This window comes from Thrips palmi, unplaced genomic scaffold (assembly GCF_012932325.1).
Source record: "Thrips palmi isolate BJ-2018 unplaced genomic scaffold, TpBJ-2018v1 HiC_scaffold_15, whole genome shotgun sequence".
Lineage (NCBI taxonomy): Eukaryota > Metazoa > Arthropoda > Insecta > Thysanoptera > Thripidae > Thrips > Thrips palmi.
This window is the reverse complement of record NW_023144624.1, coordinates 6324215-6343536: the sequence shown is the minus strand read 5'-3', so window position 1 is coordinate 6343536 and position 19322 is coordinate 6324215. Positions and strand designations below refer to the sequence as shown.

At 59.6% G+C, this 19322-nt stretch overlaps 2 protein-coding genes across 3 annotated transcripts; both read right to left on the bottom strand.

Annotated features, from left to right (window-relative positions):
• Positions 1–5405: 5405 nt before the first annotated feature.
• LOC117641252 lies at positions 5406–5960 on the bottom strand. 2 transcript variants are annotated; one of them, XM_034378413.1, is made up of 2 exons: positions 5800–5960; positions 5406–5726 (listed from the first exon to the last, which is right to left on the bottom strand). In XM_034378413.1, the coding sequence occupies exons 1-2, from the start codon at positions 5900–5902 to the stop codon at positions 5467–5469; spliced, it is 363 nt and encodes a 120-aa protein (XP_034234304.1). In that variant the 5' UTR covers positions 5903–5960; the 3' UTR covers positions 5406–5466. The 2 variants fall into 2 exon arrangements, with proteins under 2 accessions (XP_034234304.1, XP_034234303.1); XM_034378412.1 differs by having other exon boundaries at positions 5406–5733; positions 5807–5958.
• A 468-nt stretch (positions 5961–6428) lies between these two features.
• LOC117641129 (myelin regulatory factor-like protein) lies at positions 6429–16992 on the bottom strand. The gene is made up of 18 exons (XM_034378245.1): positions 16886–16992; positions 13979–14066; positions 13732–13881; positions 13537–13616; positions 12717–12951; positions 12541–12674; positions 12300–12468; positions 12120–12213; positions 11788–11966; positions 11493–11697; positions 11212–11412; positions 10902–11120; positions 10542–10816; positions 10270–10464; positions 10075–10195; positions 9236–9486; positions 8870–9164; positions 6429–8776 (listed from the first exon to the last, which is right to left on the bottom strand). Exons 1-18 carry the CDS (start codon positions 16956–16958, stop codon positions 8693–8695), a joined length of 3048 nt encoding a protein of 1015 aa, XP_034234136.1. The 5' UTR covers positions 16959–16992; the 3' UTR covers positions 6429–8692.
• Positions 16993–19322: the final 2330 nt, after the last annotated feature.

Genomic DNA, 19322 nt, shown 5'->3' with positions numbered 1-19322 from the left:
GACGGACTGCAGGAAGCCGGCGCCCGTCTCCTCGGCCTCGGCGGCCGCGCCCAGCACCAGCAGCGCCAGCAGCAGCGTCGTCCTGGAACAGGCCAAGTCCCGGGTTCAGAGCCACGCACCGATCCGATTCCACCAGACTCCCATCTGTCTGCCTCCGTTTTCCTAGTGCGATTCAACAAACCGGTCTGGTATCCGGTTCCAAATAGGTTTATTAAAATCTCAATATTTGTCATCCGGTTTTCGCGGAGTTTTTTCAGTTTGGATCGCCGCTGGTGGCTGTGGTGGGAACGCCGCCGTCCTGGATGCATGGATGCATACGCCGCGGCGGAGCGGGGACGAGGATGAGGCGCTGGACGGCCATAAAACGGGCGGCTGGCGAGGCGGCGCGGCGTCACCTCCAGGCTCCAGTCGGTCCACGCGCAAAGAGCAAGCAGTGGGAACCGGGGCGGGATGAACCAAGCCGAACGGGAGCAGCGCGTCGTCGCCGCGTCCCAGTCATGCATGTGTCGCGCTCTGTCCCTCCTCGCACTCGCGGGCGTCCCCAGGCGTCCCGCGGGCGTGCGACAGAGACAGAGCGACGGAATCGCTCGAATGGCGGCGGACTGCATAAACGGCCTCATCCGAAATGGAAACCGATTCCCATGGACATGCACGAGGCACGGCGTACGACGCGGAGGGCAAAAGTAATGAGCGAGTCCACCGCCAGGCCGGTTTGTCCGGTGGCGGTCTGGCGTCCGGAGCACGGCGCCGGCCCCGACACCTCGCCGACGACGCCCCGCATTTCAGGCGATTCAAACGGCGCGGCAGTCCTAGAAACGCCGCGCCCCGCCGTGCGAAACGGCGACCGCGCGGCGACGCGGCATTCGATTTCGCGACTGTATGGGACTTCCCTGCATCCAGCCTTCGCGCATGGCACGGTCCCGTTAGGGTCCGTCCGCGAGCCGCGCCGCCACGCCCTGGCCGGGGTTGCCTATCCGCCTGTCCGTCCTGCTAGAGGCCACGAGGGGCCGCCGCTAAGCGCGGATGCAGGAAACGGTCTTCTTCCCCGCCGAGCAGAGATGGCCGATGCTCTTCTCAAAAACAGGTTCCTGAAGAAAAGCAGGCCACGCGACAGGCGGGCGCACTCCAGACGCGACCCCCCTCCGCTCCCCCTCACCTTTCCGTCAGGTGCGCCTCACACACACGCACACACACACACTCACACATCCATCTCTGCTTCTTAATCTGGATGTTGACGCGAATTGACAAGCGAGTCCAGCATTCCTAGTGAGGGTTTTGCCACGGTTTTGCCGTCGCGTCCGTCCCGTGGCGAAAATAGGGCCCGGAGTCCCGCAGTCCCGCAGCCCGACGCGGGGCGGACACGGACGCCTTATTATTTCTGCCGTTACAGTGGGGTGGCGCCTCGGGTCGCCGACGGCGAGGACGCGCCCCGACGTTGATTGCTGTTGTCGTTCACTGGCCGAGACCGAAAGTCCAAGAGGAAAATAATATAAATCCACACACCAAGTGTGGAATTTTCTCTAAACAGCGCACAGTGTGTCGGTTCGCGTTAACGGTCCCTTGCTGAGTTGTTTTCCGCGCGACCCCTGCACGCACGCGCTGTGCCGCCGTGTCCAGCAGGCTGAATCCGAAATAGTGCTTCGTCGCTCTGTCTCTCTCTCATTGGCGTTCCCTTGGGGGTGGGAGAGAGACAGAGCGGCGAATCGGCCCACTCCACTGCTTCATGCCTTTATCGGGGTCGCGCGGCTGCACCGCGACCCAGCCTGCCCGGCCGCCAGCCCGCCCCGCACTGCCCCGCACAGGGACTTGCCACCGCTTTGGCTCGCCGGCCGGGACAAGCAGTCTCCTAGCCCGCCTCGCCGCCTGCCTGGCCCTCTACACCTAGCCCGCTGTGACTGGGACACCTGATCGCACCTGCACGCCTCCTCAGGCTTAGACTCCTAAGCCACCCGTCGTGAGAAAAAAATAATCAAAAGCTATAAGTTGTTGGAATGAAAACACAGCAGTGTGCTCAAGAGTGAGATGAATCCGACCTGATGCTCTGATGCTTGTTGGGAGAGAAAGGAGCTACAATTACAGGAACCGCTCGTTTGGAGCATCGCGGTCCTAAATAAGACGCCGGAGGAGTCACTGGCCGGGCTGCTCTGCTCGTCATCCTCACGGAAGGCCCCTCCCGCCCCCCCCCCCCCCCCCCCCCCCGGCCAATAATCCGCTCCGCGGCTCCAATTTCGCGGCCGAACCGAAATCACCGCGAAATGTAAGCGGCCTTGGAGGACGCCGCCAGCGAAAGTCCTTTCATTTCCCTCTCGTGTCGTTACGGGAGGGGCTTCCCTCATAATCGAGGTTAATGTCACGTCGCGGCCATGTCTCCGTGTCCTCCGTGTCGCCGTGTCGCCGTGCCGCCATGTCGCCGCGAAATGGAGCGTGGACGGCGTGGACCGCCAGGCCGGCCAGCCAGGCATGCCGCTGCGTGCGCCCTTCGCGTGGTCGGCGAAGTCTCCCATGTGCCAAACACTACCAACATGAAAACATGGAAAGCCAACCCGCGTACAGTCACACGAAAAGCGCACGACGCGTCGACGTACTAAAATTTTCCATGACGTTATTATTTAATCGTCAACTGTCGACCAAAACAAGTATAGTGGGTGGCATTAAAATTCGGCTTCGGCTGTTGATCTTGGTCTCATCTCGGAGATTTTCCCTGCACTTTACTCACTGCAGTTTACTCATTATTTTTTTCCGGTGCACTATCGGCGGCCCAATTTCCGAAGGTCGACCAAACGGCACCAAACGGTCGCTCGCTCGAGACACGCCGACGGTGAAAACAGACTTGGCCGTCGGCGCGTGACAAACGCGTGACGACGCGTGTGTGACAATGCATGACAGGGCGGTGGGGTGGAGCGGCGCGGTGCTCGGGCGGGCGTGGCGAGGGTGCGCGACTGCGCGCGGCCGGTGGAATGGGATAAGGAGGCACGGGTCCGGGCCGTCCCGAAGGGTTTCACTTTAAGCTAGAGTTGATTGGTACTAGTGCAGTGGTTCTCAACCTTAGGGTCGCGACCCCAAGTGGGGTCGCGAAAAAATTTTAAGGGGTCGCGGCGAGGTAGCTGGGGTCGTGTTTTGGGCCGATTTTAAGCAGCCACTGCGTCTGATCCGAGGCGGGCATTTTGCTCCCTCAACCGGCAATTGGTCTTTGAACCTTCCTTTAGCATGCCTTTGTTACGGAGTGTGATTATCAGTCTTAGTTTGGGAGCAGTATTGTCTCAAAGTTTACCAAAACGGTCAGAAATGTCTTTGAAAAATCGTGTTTTGGGCCTATTTTAAGCAGCCACTGCGTCTGACCCGAGGCGGTATTTCGTCCTCCTTCAACGGGCAATTGGTCTTTGGACCTTCTTTTAGCATGCCTTTGTTACGGAGTGTGATTATCAGTCTTAGTTTGGGAGCAGTATTGTCTCAAAGTTTACCAAAACGGTCAGAAATGTCTTTGAAAAATCGTGTTTTGGGCCTATTTTAAGCAGCCACTGCGTCTGACCCGAGGCGGTATTTCGTCCTCCTTCAACGGGCAATTGGTCTTTGGACCTTCTTTTAGCATGCCTTTGTTACGGAGTGTGATTATCAGTCTTAGTTTGGGAGCAGTATTGTCTCAAAGTTGGCCGAAACGCTCAGAAATGTCTTTGAAAAATCGTTGTGCCTGTTTTGGTCAACTTTGAGACAATACTGCTCCCAAACTAAGACTGATAATCGCATTCCGTAACAGAGGCATGCTAAAGGAAGGTCCAAAGAACAATTGCCCGTTGAGGGAGCAAAATGCCCGCCTCGGATCAGACGCAGTGGCTGCTTAAAATCGACCCAAAACATGATTTTTTAAAGACATTTCTGAGCGTTTTGGCCAACTTTGAGACAATACTGCTCCCAAACTAAGACTGATAATCGCACTCCGTAACAGAGGCATGCTAAAGGAAGGTCCAAAGACCAATTGCCCGTTGAGGGAGCAAAATGCCCGCCTCGGATCAGACGCAGTGGCATGCTAAAGGAGGGGTCCCGTGGGGTCGCGAAACTTTTCCTGGGGGTCGCGGAAATTTTTGGCTACAAATTTGGGGTCGCGAGCCGAGAAAGGTTGAGAACCGCTGTACTAGTGGGCGCACTGGTAAATGATGTGTCTGAGCGGTCCAGGCAACACTTGCTTCCATCTTGGGTTAGCTTAGGACACGCGCAGCGCCCTCCATCGTCATCCCGCGGAGGAGCCCAGCCCAGCACAGCCCAGCCCGCGGCCGCCCGGGTGCACCGTGCAGTGCCGGCTGCACCCCGGGCCCACCAGCCACCCCTCGATCGATCCGCAGTCCATACCCCCTGCCTGCCCGGCGGCGCGGCGCGGGGTATCTCCACCCACGACTCTTGGCCTGCCCTCCCGCCCCGCCCAGCGGCCCGGCCGGCCGGTCCAGCTGTGGGGCGGTCCGGTGCGGTCCGGTGCGGCATGCTGCGGGACAGGTCAGGTTGCTGTTGTTGTTGTCTTATCGGTGGGCCGCTTTCGTTTCTTTGTCCGTGACCCAGACCCAGAGCGGCCCTTGAGGCGCGGGCCCCACCTGTCCGCCGAGGGGATCGGAGAGGATGCGCAGGGCCGGCAGGCCGGCAGCATTCTTCTCTTGTTTCCCTTTCCAAATCGGTCTTGCTTTCATCGGGCGGCGCGGCGCGGGGCCGCTAACTACTCGGGGCCCTTTGGGGCCCTTGGTGCGTGCCGGCACGCCATCGAGCAGTGCGTCGCCAAGCCGGGCGCAACGAGGCCTGTGCCAGCCTGCGCCGGAAGGGCAACCAATACTAAAGTTAAAACACAGCTCGGAAGAGCTGGCGAAACAGTTGACGAGTGGAGCGGTAGTCTGATTGGTTCTGTACGGGGATCAGCGGGTCTACAGCCACAGCGTCAGCGCTCCTGCAACGCTGGGTTCGAGGAGTTGAACTACTTCAGACGGTGGACACAGAGTCCTGCTGCGCGATCTGGGCTTCTGCGAGCCACCTAGTGCACTCAGTGCACCTAGTGCCCCCTACTGCACCTAAGTGCCACCTACCGGCGGAAGGTCGTCGTCATGGTCGTCGTCGTCCTCTGGCGTGTCCTGCAGGAGCCCATCAGCAGCACATGTTGTCGCGCGAGGTTGTCGCCGCACTGCACCGCACTGCACTTCGTGTGGTCGCGAGGGTTCGAGTGAGTCGGTCCTGGAACGGCCGTTCGTCTTCCGGGCCGCTCAGAGGCCGCGCACGGACTGAGTCAGCCTGGCCGACTGGCCGAGGGGCTGGGCGGCGAGACCGGCCGCGCGGGCTGGGCCTTCTCGAGGTACCCGCAGGGAGGGGTACCCGCTGGGAGGGGTACCCCTCACGCGCATTCATGGGGAGCGAGGCGGGAGTCACAATGCCGATTCAATGTAAAATTGAGAAAATAAATATATTTGCGGATAAAACAAGCCGTGCCGCTGGCGCCTACTTCCAGCACACGCACACGAGCGCGCAGGCGCCGTTCTTGCCCTTGGCGTTGCACTTCCTCCTGCAGGGGCCGCCCTTGCACCGCTTCAGCTTCGGCTTCCAGCGCTGCGTCTCCACGCCGCCGCCGCCGGCCTGCGCCCTGCTCTCCAGCACCTCGTTCAGGTCGATCACCTCCAGGTCGTCGTCGGCGCCGTCGTCGTCATCGAGGAGCTCCGGGACCGCTATCGCGCTGAGGAGGTCATCCGCTGGATCGCCCCCTACAGCAGCCAGGACGCGGCAGTGAGGATCAAGCACAACACGCACACGGCCGGCACGTGCGGGAGTACGCACCTGCATCGACGAGGCCCCAAGACGCGGCTGCAGCACCGCCGGGCACGCTGCTCGCCACCAAGCAGCCCGTCAGCAGCACCGCGAGGAACGCCAGGTTGGACATGTCTGCGAAGGTCTGTGACTCCGGCCGACTCTGGCTCTAGCGGTCGGGCTTCGGAGCTTTTATCCCTACACCGGGTCTGCCTGGTCCTTATCTATCTCCGTGGCTGCGAGGTCGTTGCTGGGCCACATTTCCTCCTAAGTGTGTTTGCTCGGTGGCCCTGCAAAGCCTGCTGCAAAGCCTGCTGCAAAGCTGGCGCATCAGGGCCTCCTGCACACGGTGCCGACAGCGTCACGAGCGGGGCGGCGTGGTGGACGCGTGGCCGTGGCTTCGCCGCCGTGGAAAAAAGATCCGCTTATCCAGAGGCATATTGAAGAAGTTGTATTTACCTCCGTGGTACAGGAGGATGACGGTGTAGTGTAGGTGTAATTCCGCTGTGTATGCTTTAGAGGTAAGCTACTGTAAAGGTCAATTCTTGCCTTCGCCGATTGTACGTACTGGCGTGCGCACTCGTAACTACTTTAAGCCAACCGACAGCTACTCGTTCAGTGAGGGATGAGGGGACAGTAAATTGAAGAGCAACACAAAGTGACTTCCCGGCTGGTTTTCATATTCTCACTGTCATTCCACACGTTTTGTACAAATCGCTAAATTGGTTCCCACGTAGTTGATCGCATTGCCATAAAATCTTGTTAACGGTGTGGCAAGTACGCGTAATATTTCTTAATGTCTAGAGTAATTACAATATGGATCTCTGAGTAATCTCTTAACGAGCGTGAACGTACAGTGCGAAAAAATACAACAAACAATAAATTCATGACATAGAAGTTTTGATTATGTTTTCTGATACTGGTCGTTTCTAGGTAGAAAGCGTGCCGAAGCTCTTTTCGGAACGTGCCGCTAGAGTGAACGAGACCATCCGCAAATGCACGGAAAAGCACGTCTCCAAATTCACAACAGGTTATTTCACATAAAATGTCTTTTCAAAATGAGTTAACGTCTACTGAGCTGGACGTCGTCTTACAAACTATATTTACAGTAGATTTACAACAAAACCATTTAGACCGTGTACTGACAAGCAGATTAATACATTGAGATGTCTAACACCACTCCTACTGGCAACACAGGAACTAGAGACCTCTGCACATTCCACCTCAACCTTACTCTCCAAACAATTCATTTCGTTTCAAATCGGAAATAATTTGATTCCTGATGAAACCGCTATTTTTAACTGAATAAATTGGGCAGAACTGTTTCGAAGGTCTCCTTTTCATATTGACTGAAGTCCTAACTCACATAAAATAATTTGAAAGGTTTGTGGCGATTAGCAAATGACTAGGATTGCCTTTGTCTAGGATATAATGTACACACAAAAGCTAAAGAACAAAATTAGAGAGAGAGAGAGAAAAGAGACTCATCCTCACAATGATAAAAATTTAACAACAGTAACAGGAATTATTTTTATGTAGCGGGGCCCACAGGGAAATGAACCCACGCCCATTAAAATGCAGACATAGAAATCAAAACAAAACATAACTAATCCTGATTCGCACCTCTACACTTATTACAATTATTGCACAGGAAATACAATCATGATTACAACCACTACCGCTCGCACGTCGCACGCGGGGCAAAAGTACACACATTTAAGTGTTTTGCCTCCACTTTTTACATTGTGTCTGCGCCAAGTCGTGACGAACTCCATTAAGTACTCGGCACTTAAAAGGAATAATTTCAAAGTGAGAATGATGCTGTGGTATTTGCGCTTAAAACAAATTACAGGGATGTGAAAAAATAAGAAAATGGAATGGCTGCAGCGCTCGCTGGCTGCAGCGGGGCGTGTCATGGACAGCCCAGTCATGGAGGTGACGCTCTCCCCGCCGCGCGCCGACACTAGCGAGCACGCCTCGCAAACGTTGCCCGGCTTCCTTCTAACTATCTCAAAGTCTGAATGTCCCCGCAGAGGGCGCCTCTGCCGCGCCACTCGGAAGAGGATTAAAAAAATAACGCAAGGACCTCGGACAAGGTTCGGGAACCGCGCGTCCCGTCACCAGTGTCACCAGCTGCTGCGGGCAAGGAACCGGGTGACGATTTCAGCTAAAACCTAAACTAAAACTTGAGCTACAAGGCCCTCGCAAAGCTGAACCTATCGGGGCAGAATGCTTCTACGTCGCACGCGGCGAGGGTCATAGTTACTTGTACCATCAGGTCATTAAGTAAGTCCTATCATTACTGCGTAACTTTTACACGAATCTTACAATCACAAATACATATATTATTTACAAAATGCAACTTTTAACGAGGAAGGCACTTTTCTAGTTACAATGTGTCGAGAATAAAATAAATGCAAGCAAATGAGCTTTATATACATACAATAAAGAGTATAGAATAAACTTTAAATCACTTAGGCATACGCCAATATTTCACAAACGCGCGACTTGGTTCCTTACACCTTATCTTGCAATAGTATTTGGTCATCAAAAACCCTGCAAAAGCGAGGACCCTTCTTCTTTCAGGCTAACAAATAAAACGTTTACAAAACAAAAAGACTACAAAGTTTTGAAAGAAAACTTAAAAAAGATAAGGAAAATTAAACACAGCCACATAACAGAAAAGAAGTTGAGATTTTGTGCAACATTTTCTAAGTTGATCGCACCCAGTCGCACCGCACCGCGCCAACGTGCGACACGCCAAGAAGGTCCTTTCGCTCAGCGAGCGTGCCGCGCGGGCGGTGCGGCCGGTCAAATATCACCTAAAATGACTAAAATGCAGCACTAAATGCAGCGTTGACAAAGTATCACAAAGAGGCTCGACGGGTTGGGCCGGCCCCGCGCGTCGTCTAGCGGCCAGAGTCTAGCCGTCGCAGCGACGCATGAACTGGATCCGGTACTCCAGGAAATCGCTTCCCAGGCTCTTGGCCGGTAGATCGCACAGGTCCTGGAACAGAACAGAAAGGACGTGGGGTTTATTTTGGGGGCAAGAAAAGTGCCACACCGGTATGAGACGTGAGTAATTGAACCCGCGGCTTACCCCTGACGCCTCAGACACCGGCACCCTGAAGATGGCCGTGGTTGTGATGTGGCGGTCGATGCCGACCGTGTGGACGTACTGCTCGGCGGCCCCGCCCCTCGCGCCGCCCCCAGCGTCGCCGCCCGCCTCGGCGCCCGCCCCCCGGGACAGGTGCTGCTTGGCCGTGCCGTCGGCGGGGCTGCCGGACGGCTGGATGGCGCCCACCGCGTCCACGGCGGGCGCCTTGTTCCGGCTGGGGCACGGCGAGGCTGCCGTCGAGCTGCACAGCTCGGGCCTCCGCCAGGGCCGCGAGAAGCTGCGGACACAAGGACACGGTGAGTCGGCCGCGCAGTACACACGGGGGTGCCCGCCCGGATCGGGACTCACCTGAACTGGAGCTGCAGCCCCGGGTCGGCCAGGTAGCGGCTGATGTACACCAGGTACGAGTAGTTGCCGTGCGGCCCCGCCGTGTGGCCCCTGCACGCGTCCAGCTCCGCGGCGGGGGCGGTGTGGTCGCACAGCTCGGGGCCCAGGGTGCGGTTCAGCGAGGAGCCCAGCACTGCCACGGCCATGCGCGGCGCGTCCTGCCCGCCGGCCTCGTCGTCCGGGAACAGGTTGTTGAGCTCGTCCGCGGCGCGCTGCGGCCGCGCGGACAGCAGCGCGTTGTTGTTGATGTAGCTGGGCGGCTGCGAGCAGAGGGCGGGAGTGAGAGAGGCAGCGACGTGAGTGAGGAAGCCTCGCGAGTGCGAGACAGAGACAGCAAAACGACTCCTCGGAATCCTCCTGCTTGGTGGAGGCCTTACCGTCGCCTTGGTGAGCGGGTCCGGCGGCGGCGCGGGGCTGGAGGGCACCGCGACGACGGACGCGGAGGGCGAGCCGGGCGCACAGCAATACGTCTGCAAAACAGTGGTCCGGGCGTCATGAGTTCGGTTCGATAAGCACACGCACCACGACTATCTCGAAACGCGCGATGCACAATATCCCGGGCGGACGCCGTGCGCTTATGCAGTCCCGTCGAACAGGGCTGTCTCAGCGCTGCCTACCCTCCAGGCGCTCGGAGGCAGCCCTGTCGGCAAGACGGCAGAATCACGGAATCCTGGGGCATTTTTAAGTGCTTCCGCCACCAAATCTGACATGAGACCCACCAGGCAGGACTCGGCGTCGGCGCGCTCGCACTGCGAGGGGCGGCCCAGCAGCGGGGGGCGCTGCGTCCGCGGCGACGTGGCCCTGGGCGACGTGGAGGAGGGTGGCGCGGCGGTGGTGGGCAGGGGGGGCGCCACCGTCTTCTCCATGCGCCCCCCCTGCCGGCCGCCCTTGAGATCGTCGCGGTCCGCCTTGGACAGCTTGCTGCAAAAGAACGGCGACATTCGTTTTTCGGAACTGATTTGTTTACCTGTTCGCCATGCGTCTGGTATACTCACACGTTGGGCGCCATGGTGGCGTTCTTCTTGTTGGGCGCGGCCCCGGACTTGTGGCGCATCTTGGACGGCCGCGACGTCGTCTCCAGCGCGGCCTGCGCCTGGGCGTGCACCACGGACTGCCGGACGGTGGGGCCGTCGTAGTTGTCGCCGCGCCGCTGGAACTCCAGGAAGTACAGCGTGGCCATGGCGACCAGGCTGCGAGCAAAGGGCAAGAGGGGAATTAGAATGACGTTCTTTCGTGGGAAAGCACGAGGGTACCGCGGTCGCCTCACCAGAAGGCCATGATGAGCACCAGGATGACGATGATGATCTGGATGAACTTGTTGGAGCACATGGTGCCGTCCGCCAGCGACGCGAAGGGGCCTCCCTTGCGGCTGCGCAGCGCCACGCTGGACGACACGGACTTGAGGCTGTCCAGCCTCTCCAGGCGCTTCAGGTTGGTCAGGCGGCGGTTCATCCGCTCCAGCTCGTCGATGCGCGTCTCCAGGTTGTCCGTCACCTTGCAGAGCTCCTTGACGGCGCCCACGTTCTCCATGAACAGCCGGTCCTGCAGAGCAAACAGATTAATGCCGGTTCTGGAACATGTGTCGCGCGACACCACTGCTCCCAGCACGTTCCAAACCACCCCTCACCCGGTTCACGACGAGGAAGTTGTCCAGCTTGGTCCCGTTGTCCAGCACCACGTCGCCGGCCGTGCTCACGGCCTCGGGCAGGACGTGCTGCACCTCCTGCGCGATGACGCCCGTGCTCACGCCCGCGCCCAGGCCGGCGTGGCGCGCGAAATCCTCCGTGTAGCGGTACTGCACCACGCGGATCTGCTGCACGTTGCGGAGCTGCTCCCGCGTGTCGCACTGCAAGGCAAAGAATGGATAAGAAATAAAATAAAAACAGAAGCTGCAAACGGAGGTAGGCGTCCAAAGTATCCTCCGCAGGGCTTCGCACCTCCCGGATGGCCTCCTTGGCGCGGCTGTCGCTGGGCTGGATGAGGTGGCCGGTGAGCCGCAGGTTGCCGTGCACGGTGAGCGCCTCCTCGGGCCGGTCCGTGTTGATGCCGCACCGGCCCGTGTGGTAGATAGAGTCCGAGACGGAGCCCTTCTGCCAGCACAGCTCCGCGTCGCTTTCGAACTGGCCCGGGTTCGACGCCTGCAAACCAACAAACACTGTCAGTATTTTCTGCTCTCGTTCGTGAGGTGTCAAACGAGGACGGGGACGGGGATACGAACCCTGACGATGATCCGCTCCGAGTTGTGCGACACGATGGGGTAGTCCAGGTCGTCGGTGCAGTGGGCGTGCAGCCCCACCACGAGGTAGAAGTAGCGCTGGTCGGGGTTGGGCTTGCCCTTCTTGCGCATGTTGTTGGAGGTCGTCTCGCTGAAGTGCAGACGGCCCACCGTCTTCTTGACGGGCTCGTCCACGCGCAGCTCCAGCCTGCGACGAAGGGGTAGGGTTAGGTTAAGGCGCACTGTCGTTGCGGCGCGGCCCAGCCGAGTGGGCGGGAAAAGAGGCTCAGGCTCTTACTGCACTGGGTGGAACGCCTTCTTGGACCGGTCGCTCTGGCTCTGCTCCACCTTGATGGTCTGCGCCGTGGCCTCCGTCTTGGCGCCGTAGAAGTGCAGCTGCCAGGACAGGATCTTCTTGAAGCCCTCGGCCGTCTTCACGAACTGCGCGTCGCCGAGCAGCTTCACGTGGCAAGTGATCTGTGGGGGAAAGCGGTCATCGTCGTTTAATTAGTCATTCGATTTTCGCGGGAAAGCCATCCCGATGTTGCGGTGCGCTATGGCCGCCTGGGAGGTAGGCAACTCTTCCGCCGCCTCCGCGCCACGCCCCGCCGAGCACAGCGCCAGCCTCACCTGGAAGTGGTTCTTCTTCTGGCACACGAACGCGTCGTCGGCGTTCGAGAAGTTGAAGCCTTTGTCCGCGACCACTTGGTACTTTGGCGGTGGTCTGGGGTTGGACAAGCAAGATTTCAAAACGATTATTTCTCTCTGTTTTAAACACGAACGGAGGGGTCAAAGCAAGGTGAGACTCACAGCTCGATGAACTTCTGGTCGCACAGCGCGTGCCAGTCCGTGGGCTGGAAGGGGCTGAAGCGGATGCACTGCAGGCTGGACTCCAGGCCGTACATCTCCCCGGAGCAGTCCATGCCGAAGTCGTCGTCCAGCACGCCCGTCTGGTTGGAGCAGGAGTCTGGGGACAGCTCTGCGACAAGAGGTTGTTGTTTTCATTTCCACGGGCCACAGCATGGAAACGGACAAGTGGACCGGCACTCACCTGCCATGCCGGGCTCAGTCTTGACGTGGATGCGACCGTCCTGCGACAGCTTCCTCTTCTTGGTGGCGAGGACGGGGCTGGTGGGCACGGCGGCCGGGCCGACGCCGAGCACCGGGAACACGCCGCCCACGCCGCCGTCGCACTCGGCCAGCGGCAGGGGCAGCGGCGAGGCGGGCGGCATGGCGGCCAGCACGACGGAGTGCTGCACCAGGATGGTCTCCCCGCCGGCGCCCTGCACCTGCAGCGTGGGCGTGTGCCCGGGCAGGGCCTCGGCGAGGTGGCCCACGGCGTGCGGCACGGCGATGTGCAGGGGCTGCGCCAGCGACTGCGCCAGGGGCTGCGCCACGAAGGACGCCGGGTGCATCAGCATGTCCTGCAGGCCCGGCGGCCGCGCGGCGCCCAGCCTCTGGTCTGCAAAGGGTGGAAAGAGGCGACGCGATGCGTTAGGCGACAGACAGACAACGCTCTGGAAATCCGGGGCGAAGAGGACTCCGGGCACGTGCAGGCCGCCAGCGCGCCGCGCCGTAATTTGTGCAGAATGAAGCTCCTCGTGCTGTACGCCGAGTACACTGGAAGCCACTCCACGCCACTCCACGCGCGGAGCCTCGGGCACGGAGCGAAGCAGCGAAGCACGGAACCGGCCGCCCGAGCGCCGAAATTGATGATGGGCCACGGATGGGCAACTCCGAAACGGGTATCCAAAAACCAGACGCCGCGCCATGGCGCATCGGTCGATCTCGGTTTGGGGCTGTTGTTCCTTTGCTTTTCGTCCTTTTTGGCCCAAACGGGTATTTGACGTCAATTCTTAGGAGGGACAGGAGACGAGCGACGGAAGGAAGCCAGGTGGCCGACCAGAAATCGGACTTCTTTTTTGGCATTATTTTAAGTACATTGTCTGGGTATACAATTTTTCTTCCGAACCGCGCCGCGGAAAGAAATTGCCCTCAATCGTTTTGCGTCAACCAGCACTGAAAAAAAAACACAGTTTGTACTTACGAGGAGACTGCCCGCCATGGTCTTGCGGGGAGTACGGAGGCTCGGACCCCGAGTCCGGGGGGCTCTCCGGGAGACTGTGTCTGCAACGGACAGGACAATCGTTATCTAGAGTTAACTCAATTTCGTATTTAAAATCAATCCAAAGAAGAATAAATTTACAAAACAAATGGTGAAAATGGATTGTGGGGCACTCACGGTGGGATGACGTAGACGCCGAAGGTGGGAGGTTTCGAGTCTTGCGGCTGTTGCTGTTGTTGGGCCACATCCTCCTGCGGGTCCGACAGCGCGGTCGCGTGGCCGCGTGCCTCCTCATTGTGCACGACCAGCGTCGTGTCATCGAAATAACTGAGAGGTAAAAAGACAAACACGCAATTACATCCAAAATCGTTTGAGACAAGTAGGTCTTTGGCCTAGTTTTTTGTTTTTGTTTCGTTGAACTTACTCGCTGCTGGTGCCGTCGCCAATGATGAAGTTCTCCAAGTCCCCGAAGTCAAGGCCGTCGTTGTCGATCCCCTCGAAGTCGTTCCGGCCTGCAACACAAAACGGCGCGGCCTTTAAGCAAACGGACAAACACGCTGGGCAAACAGAGGGCGTGCAGCCCTGACCACGCACTTGTTGAGCCGCCCCACACCCCCGCACTCACTGTCCCTGCGGGGGTTGTCCAAACAAAGACGCCGTGTGTAAATGAGCGCCGGACACCAAAGCCCCGCCGCTGCCGCGACCTGGCCGTGGCGACCCGGGCCGCGTCGCCGTTCCCACCGGCGAGCATTGCCGTGTGAATTCGGCAGTCCGCGTGCGGGTACGAGCAGCAGTGTAAAAACAGCTGACTGTGCTTTGACGGCATAAACGAGGAGGCACGTGCTGGGGGCGGCGGGTGGGTGGGTTGAGAGGGAAGGGGAGGGGAGGGGAAGGGGTGCGCGATTAACACCGGAAGACCGCCTGCCGGACCATTAGCGCGGTCAGTGCGCGAGAAACTGCCTCGGTGCATCCCCCTGGCCTCCCCCTCCCCTCCCTCACACACACATACACACACACACACACTCGCGCCGCACCGGCAGGTCGTCCCCGAAAGAGATAGGTGCGTCACGGTGGCCGCGCTCCCCGGCAAAGGTAAAGGTTCCGGCAGTGCAATATCGGCGCTTCGATTAACCATCGCCCCCCGCGTCGCCCAACGCGCACTGCGTGGCCAGCGAGGCGCGTCGGCCGCCTCCGAAGCGTGCGGCGGCGCGTCCGAAAGGACCGAACGGGCCGGGCCGGGCGGGCAGGGTGTCGTCCACCTGACGATGACACCGGCCGCTCCGGAACGAACGGGACGAACGCGGCGGGGGATGGTGGCAGGCGTGGCAGGTTGTCGGCCCGCCCGGAGACTCCAACGCGGGGTGGCGTATCCACGACGGGTGGCGGGTGGCGGTAGCGGCGGCAGTCCAACGGGACCGACGGGGACCCCTCCACGCGAACGCAGCTTTTTGGACGGGTAGCGCGGCGCGGGCCGCGGAGTGCAGCGCGAAGCCGCGCCACCGCTTTCACTACTGCGTGTGACGCGCGCGGTGTAGTGATGGGTCCAGCGTCAGTTGGCACGCCTGCCGCTCGACGCGACGGCCTGGACGGCTGGACGCGCAGCCCCGCGGAGGCAGGGCTGCCAGGGCTGCCAACTGACACCCTCGAGAACCGCGGAGCCGGGCTGCCAACTTGAGTAACGCACAAAGGGCGCATCGGGACGTGTTGAACAATCCGGAAGCGTGACTGTTTGCATGGCTCGCTTGGACGACCTGACGGCGAGCCGCCCGTATGAACAGAATCCGTGATTATTTCCGCAATCCTTCGTCCCCTTTTTCAAATGTAAGTGCAGAATCGTAATCTACGTGAAATTTTACGTTGCCCTGATGTACTCGTTATGTCAATCAAAAAACTTCTATTAGCTTTTTTCGTTTTTAAAAATTGGAAAACGGAGCCGCTCCCTTCCGAGCCTGGTTTCAGCCGGGAAGGGGAGTTTCCCCCGGCTGGTGTCGTCCCCCTGACGATGACACCGGCCGCTCCGGAACGAACGGGACGAACGCGGCGGGGGATGGTGGCAGGCGTGGCAGGTTGTCGGCCCGCCCGGAGACTCCAACGCGGGGTGGCGTATCCACGACAGGGGTGGCGGTAGCGGCGGCAGTCCACCGGGACCGACGGGGACCCCTCCACGCGAACGCAGCTTTTTGGACGGGTAGCGCGGCGCGGGCCGCGGAGTGCAGCGCGAAGCCGCGCCACCGCTTTCACTACTGCGTGTGACGCGCGCGGTGTAGTGATGGGTCCAGCGTCAGTTGGCACGCCTGCCGCTCGACGCGACGGCCTGGACGGCTGGACGCGCAGCCCCGCGGAGGCAGGGCTGCCAGGGCTGCCAACTGACACCCTCGAGAACCGCGCAGCCGGGCCGCCGACTTGAGTAACGCACAAAGGGCGCATCGGGACGTGTTGAACAATCCGGAAGCGTGACTGTTTGCATGGCTCGCTTGCCTGCCCGGCTGGCTGCCTGCCCGTCTGCCCGGCTCGTGTGCAGCAAACGGCGCGCGGCGTCGCGATGACGGCGATAAGGGCCGAGAAGATCTACGCGAATTCCTCGTGGAAACTGCATGCAGCATGCGGCGTCTCAGGCCGTCTGGCCGCCGCAGGACTGCAGTTTCATTTTTTTCATTCCCGGTCTTCAATCTCCCAGGTGGGACATGTCAACGGCGAGCCGATTCCAGCGGGAGCAGCGGTTCCCATGCAGCCACTTGCGTGGAATTCCAGCGGGCAGCCTGCAGTCCAGGCCGACGCCGGCAGGGGATTCCAGTCCTGCCACGCGTGCCTGCATAGAAAGCATCTGATGCACATTAACGGCTGCATCCTGCGCTGCACTTCTCGCTCGGCAAGTCTGCGAGCGCGCCGCCCCCGCCCCTTCCCCGCTAGAGATCCGCCCACGCCCCCCCTCCCCCCTTTCATCGCGGCCGAGATAATCGGACGGCGGCGAGAAGATTAGCGGGCAACACTTCGCCTCTCTCCAGACCCGCTCCGACGGTGGCAGCACTGCGGCCGACTGCGGCACTGCGCAGTAGCGGGTGGTGTTCGCGATTTCGATTTTCGGTGTGGCCGGACATGCACGCACGTCCAGGAACAAGTGCAGTACGAATTGGGCACTCGGCAACACGGCGCCCTGCTGCTCGCCCTGCCCTCCCGGGGAGGAGGCAAGGCGCGTAACGTGCATGCGTTAGCCGAGCTTCCTGGCCGGGCCCGGCGTGACTAGAACCACGGCCCCGCCTTCGCGAAGGCTTCCCGAAGGCTTCCCGAAGGCCCGGCAACACTTGGCGCGGTGCGCGGACACACAACGTACCTTGCATTCGGCGACACCGGTCCTCGGCGGGCTCCACGACGGGGTCCTCACCGAGAGACCATACGTAGTCCATGGCCGCGTGGCCCCAGGGCGGCGAGTCCCCCAGAGGGGTCCCAAGAGGGGTCCCCAGGGGGGTCCCCAGCGGCGGCGGCGCCCCCAATGGCGCCCCTAGCGGGCCCCGGGGGCCCCACGCGGGTCCACGGGGTACCTCCAGCGCCTCCAGCGGGTCCACGCGGGCCCTGGCGGCCCCACGTGCGCCCTCCAGTGGAGCGGCGGATCGGCCTCACAACATGTGGACGGGGAGTCGGGGACCGAGACCTTCACCGCCGGGCTGGCCGGGCTGGCCTGGCTCGCCGCGCTTCAACGAGCCTTTATGTAACAACACGGGAGGTACGCAGTGAGCCGCCTGCCTGGCCTGGACCCTGGTCGCGTCTCGCTGGGCCGTTGTGCTTGTCATCGTGCCTGACCCCCTTCCTACCTGGGTCATTGTCTCGCAGCTTATCTAAGCGTTCGCTATTGTTTTTGCCGCTTTGTACCGGGCCTCAAACCAGCGGGAAAACCAAAAACGATTTTGATTCATTGGGTGTTCTCTGCGCTAGACAGACACTATGTAAACAGCTCTCAACAGATCTTTTAAAAAATTAGTGTCCAACGAAAAAACACAAACCCATTTTTAAGAACTTATTTTTCACAAAAATAAAATAGTACTAAGTGACTTAGAAAAATATTTTTAAAAAAAATTCACTTGTGACTTATTATAGAAGAAGTAGTTGCAATAATTATCAATTACATAACTAGTTGTTTACTTTTTCAATGAACGGACAATATATTCCATAGCTCATTGTTGTTGTTGCTGTTGTTGTTTGTTTCCCCGCGAATGTGCCCCACCCCTCCCGTCGGTGGCGGCACTGCAGCGCCGAGTCGCGCTTCCGCGGTGACGTTGTGACGTTGTGTCAAAGTATTTTTACCGAAATATCCCGCGGAAAATGAAGCAGACAAGGCGCCTGACAAGGCGGGTGACAGCTCGGCGGCACGCCCTGCGAGGGGGAAAGAGAGGGACGAGCGCGCACCAGACGCCAGTGAAGCGACTTTTACTGCCGACAGTAAGGAAACGGAAAACAAAAGAGAAATTGGCAAATCAGGGGCTGCTCCGCCCGCCGCACCCCGCCCCGCCACGCCACGCCGCCGGCAGGGCTGCCAGTGCAAGCAGACCTTAATTTTTATTGCGGCGATTTCACGGCTAATGGAGGCAAGGGCCACAGGCCGCCACAGGCCGGCCGCGGGATTTTGCAGTTTCCATGACGACCGCGCTCACGTAACCGCGGACCGCGCCCAGGGCCCAGAAAGGGACCCAGAAAGGGGCTCGCCAAGCCTTTGTTTGTCCAAAGACCGCAGGAGTCCGTCAACCCCGTCAGCCCCCGGCAGTGTGGGGCGGGAACGCCTCCGCTTTTCGTAGGCAAGTCCCAACTCCTTTTCTGGCAGGCCGAAAGGCCACAGCGTGAACAGAGAAACAAAACTAGAGCTTCTGCCCTAGTGTACGCGCTTCCTGGAATTTTTGGACACAGCATTCATACCAGGGCTTTCATGACGATCAAGAAAAAAGGCCGGCGTATTAATCGGCGCTTTTCTGGGAACGGCCACAATGGAAGATTAATCCCAAAGCGAAACAAGTAGTGGTGCATCCCGTTCGGTGAAAAACGTAACACACGAGTACAGTGGCGCTGCCGCTCGCGGCTCGACACGCAAAAACAGAGAGCCGCGCTTCTCCATCAAGACGGCGATAAAGCGTGTACAACCGGCAGCTGTCTCTGTCGCACACTCCGGCGAGTGTGGCGGCCACCGTTCGACTCGCGGCGCGCCTCGGCACCGTCGCGTCGCCAGGCCATCCTGCCACTCATAAGTTACACTTTCACGATTCCCGAGTGCCTTCCTTCCAGCGCTTGCAGCGCTTCCAGCCCACTGGGTAGCGAACCATCAAGCCCGTCCCGTCACGGGGACTTCCCCGGCCCACACTCCCACACTGACACAGTCACGTGCGCGCAAACACACACACCCAGGGTGGGCACGTTCCTATCGCGGCCTCACTTTTTATTTTGAGGACGAGATCGGCGCGCGCCGCGAGGCGACGGCAGCGCTCTCTGCCGGCCCGCGAGCTAATTAGCGGATTGGCGAGGCGAGGCTCGCGGACTGTGACGGAGAGCGGAGAGCTCATTTGGATGCGATTATGCTTTCTGCCGTCCCCTTTCCTCTTTCGCGTCGATAAGGCGCAAAAGGCAACGCCTCGGCGGCCCACGTCAGGCAGCAACAACAGCAGCAACAACAAGACTAGCGTCTTCCCAGGAACTCGACAAGCACAACGGCCGGGCCGGGCCAGGCCGGGCGGCACAACGACACCTCCAGACCACCGCGTTCGATTCTCACCAGAGCATCAATCTGA

Bases quoted from the DNA above. Each gene is read 5' to 3' on its own strand.
- LOC117641252 (XM_034378413.1), bottom strand. From the start codon at position 5,902: ATGTCCAACCTGGCGTTCCTCGCGGTGCTGCTGACGGGCTGCTTGGTG. The intron at 5,727-5,799 runs GTGCGTACTCCC...TGGCTGCTGTAG, and splicing joins TTGGGGCCTCGTCGATGCAG to GGGGCGATCCAGCGGATGAC.
- LOC117641129 (XM_034378245.1), bottom strand. From the start codon at position 16,958: ATGGACTACGTATGGTCTCTCGGTGAGGACCCCGTCGTGGAGCCCGCC. The intron at 13,617-13,731 runs GTGAGTGCCCCA...TGTCCGTTGCAG, and splicing joins GGCGTCTACGTCATCCCACC to ACACAGTCTCCCGGAGAGCC. The intron at 10,817-10,901 runs GTGAGGGGTGGT...TTTGCTCTGCAG, and splicing joins ACTTCCTCGTCGTGAACCGG to GACCGGCTGTTCATGGAGAA.